The 17,908-nt window shown below is 38.2% G+C and overlaps 1 protein-coding gene across 1 annotated transcript in view; it reads left to right on the top strand.

Annotated features, from left to right (window-relative positions):
- Window positions 1-14,357, top strand: part of SNX3 (sorting nexin 3) — a 92,545-nt gene extending 78,188 nt beyond the window's left edge. The window contains exons 3-4 of the mRNA XM_066247670.1: window positions 11,766-11,890; window positions 13,605-14,357. Coding sequence (XP_066103767.1) covers window positions 11,766-11,890; window positions 13,605-13,710 — 231 coding nt within the window. The 3' untranslated portion in view covers window positions 13,711-14,357. The remainder of the gene's footprint in view (window positions 1-11,765; window positions 11,891-13,604) is intronic.
- The last annotated feature ends 3,551 nt before the right edge of the window (window positions 14,358-17,908 follow it).

The following is a 17,908-nucleotide window of genomic DNA, read 5'->3' as shown; positions in this document are numbered from 1 at the left end:
TTTAAAAAATCTCATAGGGATTTTGATGGGAATTGCATTAAATTTGTATATTGCTTTGGGTAATATGGCCATTTTGATTATATTTATTCTTCCTATCCAAGAACAAGGAATATTTTTCCATCTCATTGTATCTTTTTCGATTTCCCTTAACAATGCTTTGTAATTTTCATTATATAGGTCCTTTACGTTCTTTGTTATGTTTATTCCTAGGTATTTTATTTTTTTTGTTGCAATCGTAAAGGGGATTATTTTTTTGAGTTCATTTTCTAATATTTCATTGTTGGCATATAGAAAGGCTATGGACTTTTGTATGTTAATTTTGTATCCTGCGACCTTACTGTATTGGTTTATTGTTTCTAATAATCTTTTTGTGGAGTCCTTCGGGTTTTCGATGTATAGGATCATATCATCAGCAAAAAGTGATAGCTTTACTTCTTCTTTTCCGATATGGATGCCTTTTATTTCTTTGTCTTGTCTGATTGCTCTGGCCAGAACTTCTAGCACCACGTTGAATAAGAGTGGAGAGAGTGGACAACCCTGTCTTGTTCCTGATTTAAGGTAGAAAGTCCTCAGTTTTATGCCGTTTAATAGGATGTTGGCTGATGGTTTATCATATATGGCCTTTATCATGTTGAGATATTTTCCTTCTATACCCATTTTGTTGAGAGTCTTAAACATAAAATTGTGTTGTATTTTATCAAAAGCCTTTTCTGCATCTATTGATAAGATCATGTGGTTTTTGTTCTTTGTTTTGTTGATATGGTGTATTACGTTAACCGTTTTGCGTATGTTGAACCATCCTTGAGATTCTGGGATGAATCCCACTTGATCATGATGTATTATTTTTTTAATATGTTGTTGTATTCGGTTTGCCAGTATTTTGTTTAGTATTTTAGCATCTGTATTCATTAGAGATATTGGTCTGTAGTTTTCTTTCTTTGTGCCATCCTTGCCAGGTTTTGGTATGAGGGTTATGTTGGCCTCATAAAATGTGTTTGGAAGTATTGCTTCTTCTTCAATTTTTTGGAAGACTTTGAGTAGAATAGGAACCAAGTCTTCTTTGAATGTTTGATAGAATTCACTAGTATAACCGTCTGGGCCTGGACTTTTATTTTTGGAGAGATTTTTAATAGTTTTTTCTATTTCCTCCCTGCTGATTGGTCTGTTTAGGCTTTCTGCTTCTTCATGACTCAGTCTAGGAAGGTTGTATTGTTCTAGGAATTTATCCATTTCTTCTAGATTGTTGTATTTGGTGGCATATAATTTTTCATAGTATTCTACAATAATTCTTTGTATTTCTATGATGTCTGTGGTGATCTCTCCTCTTTCATTTTGGATTTTATTTATTTGAGTCCTGTGTCTTTTTTCCTTGGTGAGTCTTGCCAAGGGTTCGTCAATTTTGTTGATCTTTTCAAAGAACCAGCTCCTTGTTTTATTGATTTTTTCTATAGTTTTTCTGTTCTCTATTTCATTTATTTCTGCTCTGATTTTTATTATCTCCTTTCTTCGGCTGGTTTTGGGTTGTCTTTGTTCTTCTTTTTCTAGTACCTTAAGGTATGAAGTTAAGTGGTTTACTTCGGCTCTCTCTTGTTTGTTCATATAGGCCTGAAGTGATATGAACTTTCCTCTTATTACTGCTTTTGCTGCATCCCAGAGATTCTGATATGTCGTATTTTCATTTTCATTTGTGTGTATATATCTTTTGATTTCTGCACTTATTTCTTCTTTGACCCATTCATTTTTTAGAAGTATGTTGTTTAGTTTCCACATTTTTGTGGGTTTTTCCCCCTCTTTTTTGCAGTTGAATTCTAGTTTCAAGGCTTTATGATCAGAAAATATGCTTGGTACAATTTCAATTTTTCTAAATTTGCTGATATTGTCTTTGTGGCCCAACATATGGTCAATTCTTGAGAATGTTGCATGTACACTAGAGAAAAATGTATACTCTGTCGCTTTGGGATGAAGTGTCCTGTAGATGTCTATCATATCCAGGTGTTCTAGTATTTCGTTTAAGGCCACTATATCTTTATTGATTCTCTGTTTGGATGACCGATCTAGAGCCGTCAGCGGTGTATTGAGGTCTCCAAGTATGATTGTATTTTTGTTAGTTTTTGTTTTAAGGTCAATAAGTAGCTGTCTTATATATTTTGGTGCTCCTTGGTTTGGTGCATATATATTAAGGATTGTTATGTCTTCTTGATTCAACTTCCCCTTAATCATTATGAAATGACCATTTTTGTCTCTGAGTACTTTTTCTGTCTTGTAGTCAGCATTATTAGATAGGAGTATTGCTACACCTGCTTTTTTTTGGGTGTTGTTTGCTTGGAGTATTGTTTTCCAGCCTTTCACTTTGAATTTGTTTTTATCCTTGTTGCTTAGATGTGTTTCTTGTAGGCAGCATATAGTTGGATTTTCTTTTTTAATCCATTCTGCTACTCTGTGTCTTTTTATTGGTAAGTTTAATCCATTTACATTTAGTGTAATTATTGACACTTGTGGGTTCCCTACTGCCATTTTATAAATTGCTTTCTGTTAGTTTTGTATCTAGTTTGATTCTTCTCTTTTGTTTTCCTATCATTTGTTTTTGTTTCTTTGTGTTCCATACTTCTTTCCTCTGTTGCTACCTTTTTTAAGTCAAGTGTTTTTGTGGTGGTTTTTTTAAGGGTGGTTACCATTAAGTAATGAAAAGGGTACCTACCATATTCATTGTAGTACCCTATCTTATAAGTATTTCTGCACTTCATCATCCTTTGCTACTGTTAATCTCCATCCTCTCCCCCCTTTTTTTCCTTTGTTGTCACAGTTTAAGTTTGGTTTTATTGTGTTCTTGGTGGAGCTGTTACTTGTGGTGTTGTTTTCTTTTGTTCTTTGAATCTGGTTGGAAAACCCCCCTTAGTATTTCCTGGAGTGGGGGCTTTCTGTTGATAAATTCTCTCATCTTTTCTGTATTTGTGAATGTTTTTATATCTCCTTCATACTTGAAGGATAGCTTTGATGGGTATAGTATTCTTGGCTGAAAGTTCCTCTCTTTCAGGGCTTTAAATATTGGGGTCCACTCTCTTCTAGCTTGTAGAGTTTCTGCTGAGAAATCTGATGATAATCTAATAGGCCTTCCTTTATATGTTGTACTCTTCTTTTCCCTGGCTGCCTTGAGAATTTTTTCTTTGTCATTGGTTTGTGTCATCTTTATTATGATGTGCCTTGGAGTGGGTTTGTTGGGGTTAAGAAAACTTGGTGTTCTGTTTGCTTCTTGAATTTGAGGCTTTAGTTCCTTCCACACGCTTGGGAAGTTCTCGTCTATTATTTGTTTGAGTATATTCTCCATTCCATTTTCTTTCTCTTCTCCCTCTGATATACCTATTATTCTTATGTTATTCTTTCTGATGGAGTCAGACAATTCCTGTAGGGCTTTCTCATTTTTTATTATTTTTGAGTCTCTTTCTTCTTCTCTCTGTTGTGCCTCAAGTTGTTTGTCTTCTATTTCACTAATCCTATCTTCAATCTGGGCTGTTCTGTTAGCTAAGCTTGTTACCTCGTTTTTCAGCTCATGAATTGAGTTTTTCATATCTGTTTGATTTGTTTTTATAGTTTCAATTTCCTTGGTAATATATTCTTTGTGTTCATTGAGTTGTTTTCTGATCTCCCTATATTGCCTTTCTGTGTTTTCTTGTATATCTCTGAGTATTTTTAAGATTTCTATTTTAAATTCTCTGTCATTTAGCTCCAAGGCTTCCAATATGTTAAGTCTTTTCTCCATAGATTTTTCCACATCTATTTGTGTTACCTCTCTTTCTTTTGTATCCATAATATTCTATTTCCTCTTTCTTATCGGCATCTGAGGGTGGTCTTATTGATAGCACTAATTAGAATTAATAAAGAGTAAAAAGAAAAAAAAAAAAAGGGTAAAACACCCCACAAAAAAAAAACAGTAATAATTTATTATTTCCCCCTTTTTTTCTCTCTTCTCTTTCCCTCCTCTCCCCTCCTCAGGGAAATATCGTGCCTATAATGGAGGGCCTGATTTTGGGTGAAGAGTTCAAGGGGCAAAAAAAGGGAGTAGGGACCTACTAAATGCAAAAAAAAAAAAGGAAGAAAATCTTAGACAAGCATAAGATGATTTGCTTGTAAGTGATGGTCAACTAAGAGATATAATGAGAGGGATAAGAGGGAATCAGAAAAAAGGACCAAAAAAGAATAATAAAGAAGAAAAAATAAAAATAATAAGTAAAAATCTGTTGTATTAAGTGGAGCGAAGACTAAATACAATGGAGACCTTGGGTTGGGAGGACCCAAAATGCCACAAAAGTATACAAACAAGAGAAAAAATATATAAAAACAAAAGCAAAAAAGAGAAATAAAGCCAAAAAAAGCCTTGAGTCCCAAATTAATAATTTGTTCGTGATTGAGGATTATATGGGAGGAAAGTAAAATGAGAAAAGAAAAAACAAATAGAAAGGATAAAATAAGAAAAAGAGAAAAACGAAGGAAGAAATAAAATAGGAGGAGAAAAAAACAAAATAAAGCAAGACAAAAAAAAAAACAAAAGAGGAGAGAGTGAGAGTTAAGTGTTTTGGAGTATAACCTTAAAGGAGGGTGAGGATGAAGAAGAAAAGTAAAATGCAACACTCATGGGTAGTGTAGTTCAAGAAAGGGGAAGCATAAGATGGGCAGAGAATAGAAGGACCGAGGTGGAGGAAATAAAGGCAAAAAGATAGAAGAAACAAACAACAACAACAACAAAAAAATAGTGGTTCAAGTTGTAAAGTCTGTGGGTTTTTCTTGATTTTGAGAGGTTAACTTCTTCCTTTTTCTTTTCTCTCCCTCTTCCTGGTCGGTGACTCTGTACCCCAGGCTCTGCCCCTGTGTCACTCTTAGGTAGGGATTTGCAGTTGATGGGATTCTATGGCAATGTCATATAATTGGCTTTAGTCTTGCTGGAAGTAAAGGCTTGTTGGCGTTTGCAGGGTCCAACGATGAGAGAGTTTGCTTTCCTGGATTCTCTCTCCTAGTCCCCCCTTTCTGAATTAGCAGCCTGGTGATCCATCTATAAGGCTGCAACTGCTTCTGCCTGGGGAGTAAGAGGCTCAAAGAGCTGGGAAATCCCCACTCTATCCCCACTCAGTGCAAGGCTTTGGGAAAGGCTCTGACAGTCAGGGCCTCCAGTGTAATCAGGCGGGGGTGGGAGTCAGTTGTTGTCAAGGTGACTGTTCAGCACCTATCATTTAGTTGGACCTCTCAACCCAGGCTTTCCACACTTTGTAGCCTGTTTTTGCAGGGAAGAAGAGGCACTAGTCTCTGCTTACGACTAGTGTAGTATAGACCTTATTATCTGCCAAGTCCTTCTTGTTAGCGTTTATCCCTGAATATGGAGGCTCTATCAATCAGAAGTTGCCCCCGCCCCTTTAGCGAGAGGCACTAAAAAATATCACGCCTCTTGTCTTGGATCGCTGAACTGAGAGAGATCTTATCAATTAGAACCGAGGGTGCGCAGATTTTATGGGTTAAGCTAATTTCAGTGATTGGGTCGCAGCTGTGTTTCCGAAGGTATTTTCGGCTGCCTGCGCGCGCCCCTCCCCCAACGCTTGATTGTTAGCTTGAATGGCTGGGTGAGGTGCCCCGCCCACGGAGAGAATCTCCCAAGCCTCTCCCGCTCCCCCCGCCGCTGGCAGCTGGACCGCACCAGGCGCAGGATAATGGAGCCCCCTGGGTGTGCGGGCCAGTAGGGCGCCCTGGGCGCATGGAATGCCCAAGGCACGCGCGCGAATGGGGCGCTCCGGGCACCGGTGGCCGGCAACCCCCACTCGCAGTGTGCGGGCCGCTGGGAACGTCAGCGGTGCTCAACCGGACCGGGCGCACGCGTGGCAGCTCGCGGCGGCCGCTCGCGGTGGCGGTTCGCGGGTGCTCGCGGCAGCTCGCGGTGGCGGTTCGCGGGGGCTCGCGGCAGCTCGCGGTGGCGGTTCGCGGTCGGCTGCTCGCGGCGGCTTGCGGTTCCCAAGTATATGGGCTGACTCACCGCAGGTGCACTCCCTGGCGGCTTGAATGAGCTTCGCTGCGGTAGCTTCCTCCACACCCTCGTCTCTCAGATTCAAGTGATAACAGTCCTTTTGCTTTCAGTTTGTGTGGAACTCCAGAATGCTCCGAGGATAAATTTTTCTGTTTCTAGTTGATAAATTTGTTGTGATTTAGGGGAGAGCTGTCGGACGCGCTTCTCACGGCGCCATTTCCATGACGTCACTCCGAATTCTTACTATATATTTCTTTTCTTCTCTGACTTTGGGTTGCCTTTGTTCTTTTTCTAGTTCCTTAAGGTGTGGTGTTAGGTTGTTTACTTGGAATCTCTTGTTTCTTGATATAAGCCTGTAATGATAAAAATTTTTCTCTTATTACTGCTTTCCCTGCATCCCAGAAATTTTTATGTGTCATGTTGTCATTTTCATTTGTCTTGTTTTATTTCTTCTTTCACCCAGTCATTTTTTAGAAGTATGTTATTTAATTTCCACATTTTTGTGGGGTTTTTTACTCCCTTTTTACAGTTGAATTCTAATTGCAAAGCCTTATGATCAGAAAATATGCTTGGTATAATTTCAGACTTTTTAAATTTGTTGATGTTAGTTTTGTGGCCCAACATATGGTTTATCCTTGAGAATGTTCCATGCACACTAAAGAAGAATATATAATCTGAGGTTTTGGATGAAATGTCCTATGTCTATTATGTCCATTTGATCCAGAGTATCATTTAAGACCAATATTTCTTTATTGATTTTCTGTTTGAATGATCTGTCTAAAGCCATCAATGTTGTGTTGAAATCTCGATAAGTATGATTGTGATTTTGTCTGCTTCCATTTTTAGATCCGTTAGTAGATGTCTTACATATTTTGGTGCTCCCTGGTTCGGTGCATATATATTAAGAAGTGTTATGTCTTCTTGGTACAATGTCCCCTTTATCATTATGAAATGTCCATCTTTGTCTCTGGTTACCTTTGTTATCTTGAAGTCAGTGTTATCAGATATGAGTTTGGCTACTCCTGCTTTTCTTTGGATATTATTTGCTTGGAAAATCATTTTCCAACCTTTCATTTTGAATCTACTTTTGTGCTTGCAGTTTAGATATGTCTCTTGAAGGCAGCATATAGTTGGGTTTTGCTTTTTGACCCAATCTGCTACTCTGTATCTCCTTTTTTTTTTTTTTTTTTTTTTTTTTAACAGAGAGAGAGAGTCAGAGAGAGGTATAGATAGGGACAGACAAGAACAGAGAGAGATGAGAAGCATCAATCATTAGTTTTTCATTGCAACACCTTAGTTGTTCATTGATGCCTTCTCATGTGTGCCTTGACCATGGGCCTTCAGCAGACCAAGTAACCCCTTGCTCGAGCCAGCGACCTTGGGTCCAAGCTGGTAAGCTTTGCTCAAACCAGATGAGCCCGTGCTCAAGCTGGTGACCTGGGGGTCTCAAACCTGGGTCCTCTGCATCCCTGTCTGATGCTCTATACACTGTGCCATCACCTTGTCAGGCTACTCTGTATCTCTTTATAGGTGAGTTCAGTCCATTTACATTTAGGGTAATTATTGACACTTGATGATTTCCTATAGCCATTTTATGTTTTGTTTTCTGGTAGCTCTGTGTCTAGTTTGGTTTTTCTCTTTTTATTTCTGTTAGTTTTTGTTTGATGCTATTCCATACTTCTTTCCCCTGTTTCTTTTTTTAAGCTGTGTATTTCAATAGTGGCTGTTTTGTGGGTGGTTACCTTTAGATTAAGAAAAATAATGTTCATATCTACAAGAGTCCTTTGTCTTTTTAAAAGTGCTTCTGCACTTCATCCTCCTTTGCTACTGCAGATATTCATCCTCTCCTCTTTTATGTTATTGTTGTCACAGATTATCCTTGTTTTTATTGTGACTTTGTTGTAGCTTTCACTTGTGGTTTTGATTTGTTTTGTTCTTTGAGTCTGGTTGAATAACCTCCTTGAGTATTTTCTGCAGATAGGTTTTTCTGGTGATAAATCCCCTCACCTTCTATGTCTATAAAAGTTTTTATTTCTCCTTCATATTTGAAGGATAACTTTGATGGATATAGTATTCTTGGCTGGTAATTACTCTCTTTCATTACTTTGAATGTTTGGGTCCACTCTTCTGGCTTGTAGAATTTCTGCTAAGAAGTCTGATGATAACCTAGTGGGCCTTCCATATATGTTATGTTTGTCTTTTCTCTAGCTGCCTTGAGGATTCTTTGTCATTGATTTTTGACAATTTTATTATGATGTGCCTTGGAGTAGGTCTGTTTGGATTACAGAAACTCAGTGTTCTGTTTGCATCTTTGGATTTGAGGCTCTCTTTCCATAGGCTTGGGAAATTTTCATGAATTATTTGTTTGAATAGGCTCTCCATTCCCTTCTTCCTCTCTTCTTCTTCTGAGATACCCATTATTCATATTGCTCTTTCTGATGGAGTAAGACAATTCTTGTAAAGCTCTCTCAGTTTTTTTAATTTGTGAGTCTCCTCTTCTCTCTGTAGCATCTCTAGTTGCCTGTCTCTGATGTCACTGATTCTTTCCTCTATCTGGCTTGTTCTGTTAGCTAAACTTGCTACCTCAGTCATCAATTTTGTTTTTCATCTCTGTTTTTAAAGTTTCAGTCTCCTTGGTGAGGTATTCGTTTTGTTCATTAGTTTGTTTTCTGAGCTCATTAAGTTGCCTATTGGTGTCTTCTCACCTCTCATTGAGCATTTTCAGAATTTCAGTTTTGAATTCTTAATCATTTAACTCCAGGACTTCACCATGTGATTGAGATTTTTTTTCTTGAGATTTTTAATTTTCTTTCTGAAAAACGTCTCTGTCTTGTGTAGCCATGTTATTCGATTTCTTCCTCCTTGATGGCATTTGAGAGTGGTATTGTTAAGTCCCTAAGAGAAAACAAAGAAATGAAAAATTAAAAATATATATAATAAAAAATATAAAAATTTAAAACATTATGATAAGAAGAAAACCCATTGGAAAAAAATTGAAAGTAAACAAAAAATAAAACACCCACAAAAAAATAGAATAAAATTATAAAAATTTTTAAAAATGAAAAGAGACAAAAGAATAAGAAGGAAAAAAAACGGGAAAAGGGACAAATAAATTTTGGTTTTGAGTGGTTCTTTCCAGTAGGTGTTGCTGTATTACACCTTTAGCTCTGTGAGGTTCCTGTGCTGTGTGCTGATGTGTTACTGCCACAAAAATGTAGGTGGGGCCACATTCACGTTGGTGGGTAGAGCATGTTGTGAGGGCTTTTCTGCTTAAGCCTTGTTGCTTCAGCTTTACAGCTTGGGCTTTATGGCTTTATGGCTCTAGCAATGGGGATTCAGGCTTCTGGGCCTTCCTTCCCACATCTCAACAAACCTGGGGACTGGCCATAGAGCATCTCTATTCTTCAGGGAAGAGAGTGCTCTGGAGAGCTAACTGTAGGATTTGTCTCTGTCACTCTTTGTACTACAAGGTGAGAGAGGCAGGATCTGGGAGGCTGGGGCCACACTTTTGCTTTATCCGTATCTGCTGAGTGTGGACTGCAGGCAGAACACTGGCCATGACCCTGCATTCTGGCCACTTTGATTTATCTCCCCCTCTGCTCCTCTATCTTACCACTTCTCCCAGTAGAAGAAAACCCAGTCACGCCAGGTTTGTCTCTTCTCCAAAGCCCACCACAAATGCATTTTATCTTATGCCCCCTTTTTCACTCCATCCCATCTTTAGTCCATTCAGTACTTAGCTCTCTCAGATGCACTGGAAAGCCCAGCTGGGGTTCCTTCGCTGCATTATAGTTGTTCAATTTGTTGAACTTTCAAGGGGAGAGATCAGGAGTATCTCTCATGTTGCCATTACTCTGATGTCATCTAGCAAAAATAATTTGATGTTGAAGAGAAACTTAGTTGAACAAGTCACTCTTGATTTTTGTATATCATTAATCCTGTTGCCTACAACCTCATCATCCATTTCAATGACTTAAAAAAAAATATGTGAGGAAAAATGTATATCTACAGATGACAATACAGAGAAATCTTTAATCTTAAATTTTATGCTAAATTCTACCTTGAATTAATGGTAGTCATTTAGTTAATGCACTAGATTACTTTTTTTTTATAATTATTTTAAAGATAGAATGTTGCTCCCTGCTCATAAAAGAGCCATTCTGCTGGAACTCAGTAATTATGATTACTTTTCAGTTATAAGGTCCTTGTAGGTTTTAACTCTCAACTTCACAAATGCCAATATGGTGAAGATAATGTGACCTCAATAAATTTAAGAAAAGAATGCTGAAGTAAACCTGTGTAGACAAATGTTAAGTTGTTTTACTTACTGATCATCTGGGGAGAGTAGGTCTAAGAAGGAATGATGAAGTTTATGTTGGACGTTTGGTTTTATGTTTCTTTTTTGCTATTATTATTTTTGCTAATCTGTATGAAATTGTGCTGCTCTTTTCCTTTTTTATCCTGTTAAATTATTGTTTTAGGATAACTTCTAGTTATAAAACTCTGTATCAAGGGTTTAAAATTTTACCTCTTAGAATATGTATAATTTGTATTATTGGTGCTTATTATATTTCTTCTTGTTTGACTTGTTTGCTTACACTTTTTCTGTCTTTTGTAGAAAGATAAAGTTCCAGCTAAGTGGTTGGTCATTTAACATATATTTGAGCTTCTATTATATTCCCAGTTTTTTTATTAAAATAACCATAAGTAGCCTAAGAGAGAGTCCTTGATTTGGAGACATTAATAGGCTGGATTGGTGGTTCTCCACAGGGGCAGTTTTGTCTCCCAGGAGACATTTGACAATTTTGGAGACATTTTTTATTGTTAAGACTAGGGATGTTACTGGTGATATCTAGTGGGTAGAGGCCTGGGATGCTGTTAAGTATTCTACAGTATACAAAGAAGTCCTCCAATACAGAAAATTATGTACTAGTGCCATGGTTGAGAAATCCTAGGATAGAGAAACTAAACTAACCTGTGAAATAAAATAGCTAGGTCTGTTTGATTCAAACAAATATGTGAGGTCCGAACAACTCCCAGAAAAGAGGTCCCAGTATAAGATGACCCTAGAAGACAGGCTTTCAAGGGGAAATTTTGGGATGTTCTTATATTGTGTGAAGGAAGAAATGACAGGTCTTTGGGGAAAGATAAGATACCAAATTTGGGAGAAAGTTGACAGGTTGCTTAGCCTAGGAAATGGAATAGTGGTGACAAAAAGTAGTTGATTATTTTGACATCACCTCAGGCACAATTAGAAAAGACTAGTATACGCACATCATATGAGGTGGAAGAAATTGGTCATGGAATTTTATCTGCCCATGTCAGAACATTGTTAATATTTTATGTCTTTATTGAACTGAGAGTTGGTTTTGATATCAGCAGTTTCCATTGTAATAAAGGATTGTCTTCCCCAAGTGACATCAAAAACCATCTGAGGGTCATAGTAGCTTTTATTTCAGTATTGCTTGACTGTTCTCTTTGTATACTTGTGCTTTGTTAATTAGTCCAGAAAAAGTGATAATTAAGCTAGGGACCCAGCCATTGAAGGGCTTTGTTCTGATGGGCTGTTTTGCATTTGTTTATCTTGCCTCCAAAACATTGAATATTTTTTCAATGTGTTTTTTACTAATTCCCTTTTATATTTAAACAAGTTTGACAGTGGGATGGCTCTCATAGTGAGGATATACTTTGTCTTCATGTTGTGCTCTATAAATGTTAACAATTCAGCATGTTCCAGAACTCTTTCCTTACGATGTTTTAGGTTGTAGTTCCCCCACTCCCTGGGAAAGCATTTTTGCGTCAACTTCCATTTAGAGGAGACGATGGGATATTTGACGACAATTTTATTGAAGAAAGGAAACAAGGTCTGGAGCAGTTTATAAACAAGTAAGTGCGTTCTGTCTCTCAGGGTATAAGTGTGAACAGTTCTGAGACTACCTGATTTGAATACTAGAAATCTTGATATTAAGCTGAACTTTACTTTTTGCCCATTTTTAACTAACATTTGTATCATTTAGACAAGTAAAAGGATATAACAAGTTGAATATCATGTGATAAAAATTAACACACTTGAGTGATTGAAGTATCTTAGTTTTGACCTAAGTTTTATATTTCTTGGTTAATATATGCAAATTACATTTAAAATTGCAGCATTTAAAAAAATACAGTTAAGATTCTGGTTTAAGGTATGGTCTAATATGAACAATACTTAAAGTACACTTGAAATCATTTTGTTTGATTGTAGATGGGGAAGTATCAGCACGTCTTGTAAATGTGCACATTTAAAATTTTATGGCAAAATCAATTCTTTTGGAAATGTAAGATTTGGGGTTATCTTTTGCTTTAGAAACTCTTGACCCTGGCCAGTTGGCTCAGTGGTTGAATGTCGGCCTGGCATATAGATGTCCCATTTTCGATTTCAGGTCAAGGGAACACAGGCGAGGGACCATCTGCTTCTCCACCCCTCCCACTCTTTCTCTCTCTCTCTCTCCTCCTCCTCCTCCTCCTCCTCCTGCAGCCATGGTTTCATTGGAGCAAGTTGGCCCTAGGTGCTGAGGATGGCTCCATGGCCTCCACCTCAGGCACTAAGAAGAGCTCAGTTGCTGAGCAATGGAGCAATGCCCCAAATGGGCAGAGCATCATCCTCTAGTAGGCTTGCCAGGTGGATCCAGTTGGGATGGATGTGGGGATTTGTCTCTGCCTCCCTTCCTCTCATTGAATTAAAAAAAAGAAAGAAATTCTTAAGCTCAAAGCAAAATTTCTAAATTTGTTTTTTTCTTTTGAAATATAGCCCTTTTTTAAAAGCCAAATAGGGAGAGTTATGCCAGCTAACAGTCCACTATAATTATATATTGGCCTTAAGTTAGACCATATAAGGTCAAATCCTACAGAATATGGTTGTGTGGACTATTTATTAGAAGCATTTTAATTTTTATCAAGTCATTTGAGGATCTGGGAGTAGTAAGTAAACTGAAGGCAAAGTTTAAAAAATCTTTAATTTTTTGTTATCTACTGTAGCACATAACCTTCATTTTCTTTTTATGAACATACTTTCCTTTTAGAGAATACATGTTTATTTTCCTGTTAGAGAATACAGATTAGATGTTTTTAAATTCTGAAATAGCAATCTGTTTGCCCAGTCTGATCTTGTGTTTAGTCTAATGGAAACCTTTAAAAGCAAGCAACCCTCCCTCTACCTCTCCCCCCAAAACCCTGTATATTTGTGCCTGTTTCTTACTATTTGGGGCTTTGATTGAAATCAGTATATTTCTAACTCTAATCCTGTATATTTTTCTTCTTCAAAACAAATTCTTAGAGTCAGGACACTTTTAGTATTAAAATTAATTTAGGTTTCTTATGAATATACCATCTAGCAGGTGAAGAAGCTGATTGGATCCATGTGTCAGAAGCAGTGCAAAGCTAGTGACTAGATGTTCTCTGACGGACTCTTATGAACCAAAGGAGAGAAAATTTACCATAAGTTGATAGAGGATAGCTTAATGGGCATTTCAGACTAACTTATTACTAACCTTAAAATATGTGTTTGACTCCCCCCTTTTGCTACAAAACATTGAATTGAATTTGTCTTTTTTATTCCTAGGGTCGCTGGTCATCCTCTGGCCCAGAATGAGCGTTGTCTTCACATGTTTTTACAGGATGAAATAATAGATAAAAGCTATACTCCATCTAAAATAAGACATGCCTGAAATTTGGCAAGAAGGGCAAAATAAAACTTTCCATGGCTATTAATGATTCGTATGCACCAGTGAAGAAGTTCTAACTTTCAGCATGCTGCACAGAAACTGGCATAACTGCCTTCACTATACTAACTCCCATATGCTCTGCTTTGCTTTGTTTTGTTTTGTCTTGGCAGTTGACAAGAAGTTAATTTGCTTTAGTGAAAATCCCTCATTCCAGCCTTTCTATGTAATAGCTCCTCCTTGCTGTTTTAATGTGGTGCACACTATACCCCACAATCCTGTTACTCCAGCATTACCTGCAGTGTCCCAACTAAAGTTACTGACCTGATCTTATCTGTGCAGTTTTTGTGTCATGTTTGCTTCTTGAATCTGATTAACTAGACTATTTCTCTTACCCCTTTTTTAAATGTGATGTCACCTACTCTAAGTTATGTGTGGGAGCACTGCACCATTGGCTGCCAGCACCCTCCGTGTAAGATAGCACCTGTATGCAGGAAGTATCTCCCTTCAGGCCGTCAGTCCCTTCCCACGGAAGATCAGTGAGGGAAACCTTTATATTCTGTATAAAAACAAAATCAAATTTATATACTAAAATCATTTGTCTAAAAATTTAAGTTGTTTTCAAATAAAAATGCATTTCTGATATGCACTGATTGTGTTGCCTCTGGCTTCTCTTCCTTTATGGCTTCCCTACTTTACTCACTTATTGAGAGGGATTATTTACTAATTATATACTTCTCATTCCTGTAACTTCATTCCTCTTTAAACAGTGGTGAAATCAAATATGCCACCACCCTTTGTGTGGGTATTTTCTGTTAAACAACAACAAAAAACGTGATGTACTTTTAAAAAAAGCATTCTTTAAGGCATATTGAGTTGTTATGAAGCACTTAGAGTATTTGAAAAATGCTTTATACTCTCAAGTCATTCTTTTTAAAAGGCCTCTTTAAGATAAGTCACCACCATGTCCCCTATGTTTTAGAAGAATTTTTTTTGTAGTTCATCTGAGTGACTTGCTTAACAAACTTAGCAAGAGTGTAATAACTTCTTTTTCAATCAGATTCATACTCTCTGATTTGGCTTGGGATAGTGGCATTCTCCATCCTCTTGAACCAAGAAAGAAGGACATAGTGTTCTAGCCTGACCTGTATAAATGGTTAAAAAAAAACAAAACCAGAAATCCATGACTCCTTGCTACCTACCCTGTGTTGTGGCCGGACCTTTGCAGCCAGAATGTGGTCTCTAGTTTGAATCTGCACATCTAGTGCTTGGGGTACCCACTGAGACCTAGAGTTAATCCCCAGGGTAACGACAGAAAATTTGTGCTCTCACACCAGTGTCACCTAGAGACAGTCCGTTTGAGAGGATACCAGCGTAGGTCTTGACCAAACTTAGGATGTCCCCCAAGAAGACTGGAAATCATAGGAAGAAGTTATAGCTGCCCCATAAGCCCTTAGTATGTCACAATTCCATACTGTTGGACCTTTCAATTTCTATAAATTAAGGCACAAAGCTAAACAACATGAATCTTATTTCATTTAGTTAGAGAAATAAAATGAAAGTCAACCAGTTTTTGGTGTTCAGAACGAAGTATGGCCGCTCTGCTGAACTGACTAATACTCTAAAAGGAGTGGTTCTCAGCCAGGGATGATTTTGAAACAGTTTTGCTTGTCACAACTGGAGACTGCCCCTGAAAACAAGCAGGCAGAAGTTGGAGATGCTGCTGTCTGCAGTGCATAGGCCAGCTTCCCACAACGGAAAAATGTCTATAGCGCTGAGGGCCTACTCACCAAGGGGTTCTTGGGATTGTGATAATTTATATATGAGGGGATAATGTGGTTTAGGATGAGCTGTACTGGCCCGCTTACTTCTAAGCTCTACAGCTTCCCAAGGGCAGACATTCTCAGATGTTTTAAGTTAGGTGAAAAGTTGTTTATGCTAGGTGACATATTTTTGCCAGGGAAAGTACTTTTCAGTGCTTTCTCTCAGAAAATTGAAACTATGGTCTATGTTAAAACTATACCTTTAACCCTGTAAAGTAAAAATGCAAGGGCTATTACCTCTAACCACATAGGAGGATGTTGTAGAAACCCTTCAGAGTCTTCCTAAAAGAACAGAAGTGAATTTGGCAGTGAGAATACAGCAAGAGTTGTGGGCTCTTGTGACCTATCAGTGAGTAATTGCTTGTCTCATTTCTTGCTGGCTGTAAAGGGTCAAAATCAGTGGGACGTTCAGTAACTAAATGTAAAATCCATAGAACAGCAATGTTGGGGACATGTAAAACCTTAATACTAGTTTTCCAATGGCGATGGTAATCATATATTAGTAACACTACTACTGTATAGTACCACTAAACCCATGGCGGGTCTCAGATGGGTTTATCTGGCATTTGGTTTCTTTGGAGGATCTGCCACTGTGACACTCAGTGATGATGATCTCTGGTGGGGAGTGCTGGGGAGCATCTCCTGTTTATGACACCCTGTGGCTTTTTTACTCGGCCCTGTGGTCATGGGCCCTTCCTCTTTAAAAGTCCTTATCCTCTCACCTCAGCTGGTTTTGCCTGTTTTGGTTACAGGAGTGAGGAGGAATATAGCCAATGAAAGGAAGAGGCTGCTGGCCCCTAGGCCTTTACAGATAAGATTTGTTTGAAGTATGAATGGACAGATAGAGAGTGATTATTATAGTATGCAAGTGTTTGGACTGGGAAATGAGTTAGAAACTGTTTAGCATAGAGTATAAATCTTCCTCAATAATTTCTTTGTGATCTCTGTCACAGAGCATTCCTATGAAGTAAATAGTCTCCTTTATAGATGAGAAGGCTGAGTAATGGCCCTGGAATAAGTCTGTCTGGCCCTCCTGTGGACAGGTGCCCAGGCCTTACTTGTTGCTCAATAAATTTATTGAGTGAAAGGGTGAATTTTCAGTAACAATTCCTACATCCCCTATGCTGAACATGAGTATTAAATGGCTGGGTCTGGTTTTGTTTTTTAGTTTGATTTTAGAAGTGGGTATAAAGGCACTTTTGGACCTGAAGAGCTTGCTGATCAGAAGTACCTATTTTTCTGAACTTAACTGTGCACCACAATTACTCTCTAAGATTTGAGTGCAAGATTTTTTTTAAAAAGCTTCCCAGATAATTTGAAAACAGTCAGGTTTGGGCACTTAGCTAGGAGGCCCTTTGATTTCCAGGAATTTGGTCAGATTTTATCTTTGCTACTTTAACCTGGCTACTTAAGTCATTACAAAAAGAAATCAGGAAATTGAGAAAAAGTCAGAACTTATCAGATCTTGAGGAATTACTTTTGTAAATCTTGATTTACAGTAAGTGAAGTTTGCCTTATTCCAGCCTTGCTAAGAAAATTTAAGACCTTCCCTTGGAGGGCAGGGAAATTATTCAGAAGCACAAAAGGCAGTGGGGTGGAGGGATTGGGCAGAAAAGGAAAAAGAAAAAGAAAAACCTCATGGACCTGGCCCAGTGTGGTGATTGCTGGGAGGAGGTGAAGAGGGTCTGGGGGCGGGGGTGGGGGATAAATGCTGATGAGAGAGACTTGACTTGGGGTGGTGAACACAGTACAGTGTGTTGAGATGTGATGTAGAGCTGTGCACCTGAAACCTGTATAATTTTGTTAACCAGTGTCACCCCACTAAATTCAATAAAAAGGAGGGAGAAGCATAAAAGTTTAGAGGATGCTGGGTAACTCCTCACCACAGATGCGTTTTACTGTTAGATGAGTGCCATAAGTGGAAGTGGCCCAATAAAATCAAACAGCATCAAGCATTTTATATGTGCAAAGTGTTAACATAGACAAGATGTCAATCATAGGCCTTTTCCTCAAGAAACTCAGTCTTATTAGAAGACTGTCAGGAGAAGATTCACTGCTAGTACAGCCAGATAGGAGATGTGCACATGTGAGGACAGTGAGGCACACGGGACTTTGGTGGAGGGAAGGGAATGGCTATTCGAAGTAAGACAAATAGGACTTCTGGTTTCAGCTATGACAGTAAAGAACTTGAAACATAAAGGTCTTGTCCTTATAGCAAGAAATAGCTGAACAGACTGATGGACCCAACCATCAGAGAATTGAGGTTGCAGGGCAAACTACCACCCCAAAATCTGGAGAGATAGGCTGAACTAGACACAGTAAACATGTTTACCTGGAGCAAAAACTGTGGAGCGATGAACTGGTAGGTACATGGACAAGTA

Source organism: Saccopteryx bilineata, chromosome 12, assembly GCF_036850765.1.
Source record: "Saccopteryx bilineata isolate mSacBil1 chromosome 12, mSacBil1_pri_phased_curated, whole genome shotgun sequence".
Taxonomy (NCBI): Eukaryota; Metazoa; Chordata; class Mammalia; order Chiroptera; family Emballonuridae; genus Saccopteryx; species Saccopteryx bilineata.
This window is presented reverse-complemented; position numbering and strand designations above follow the sequence as displayed.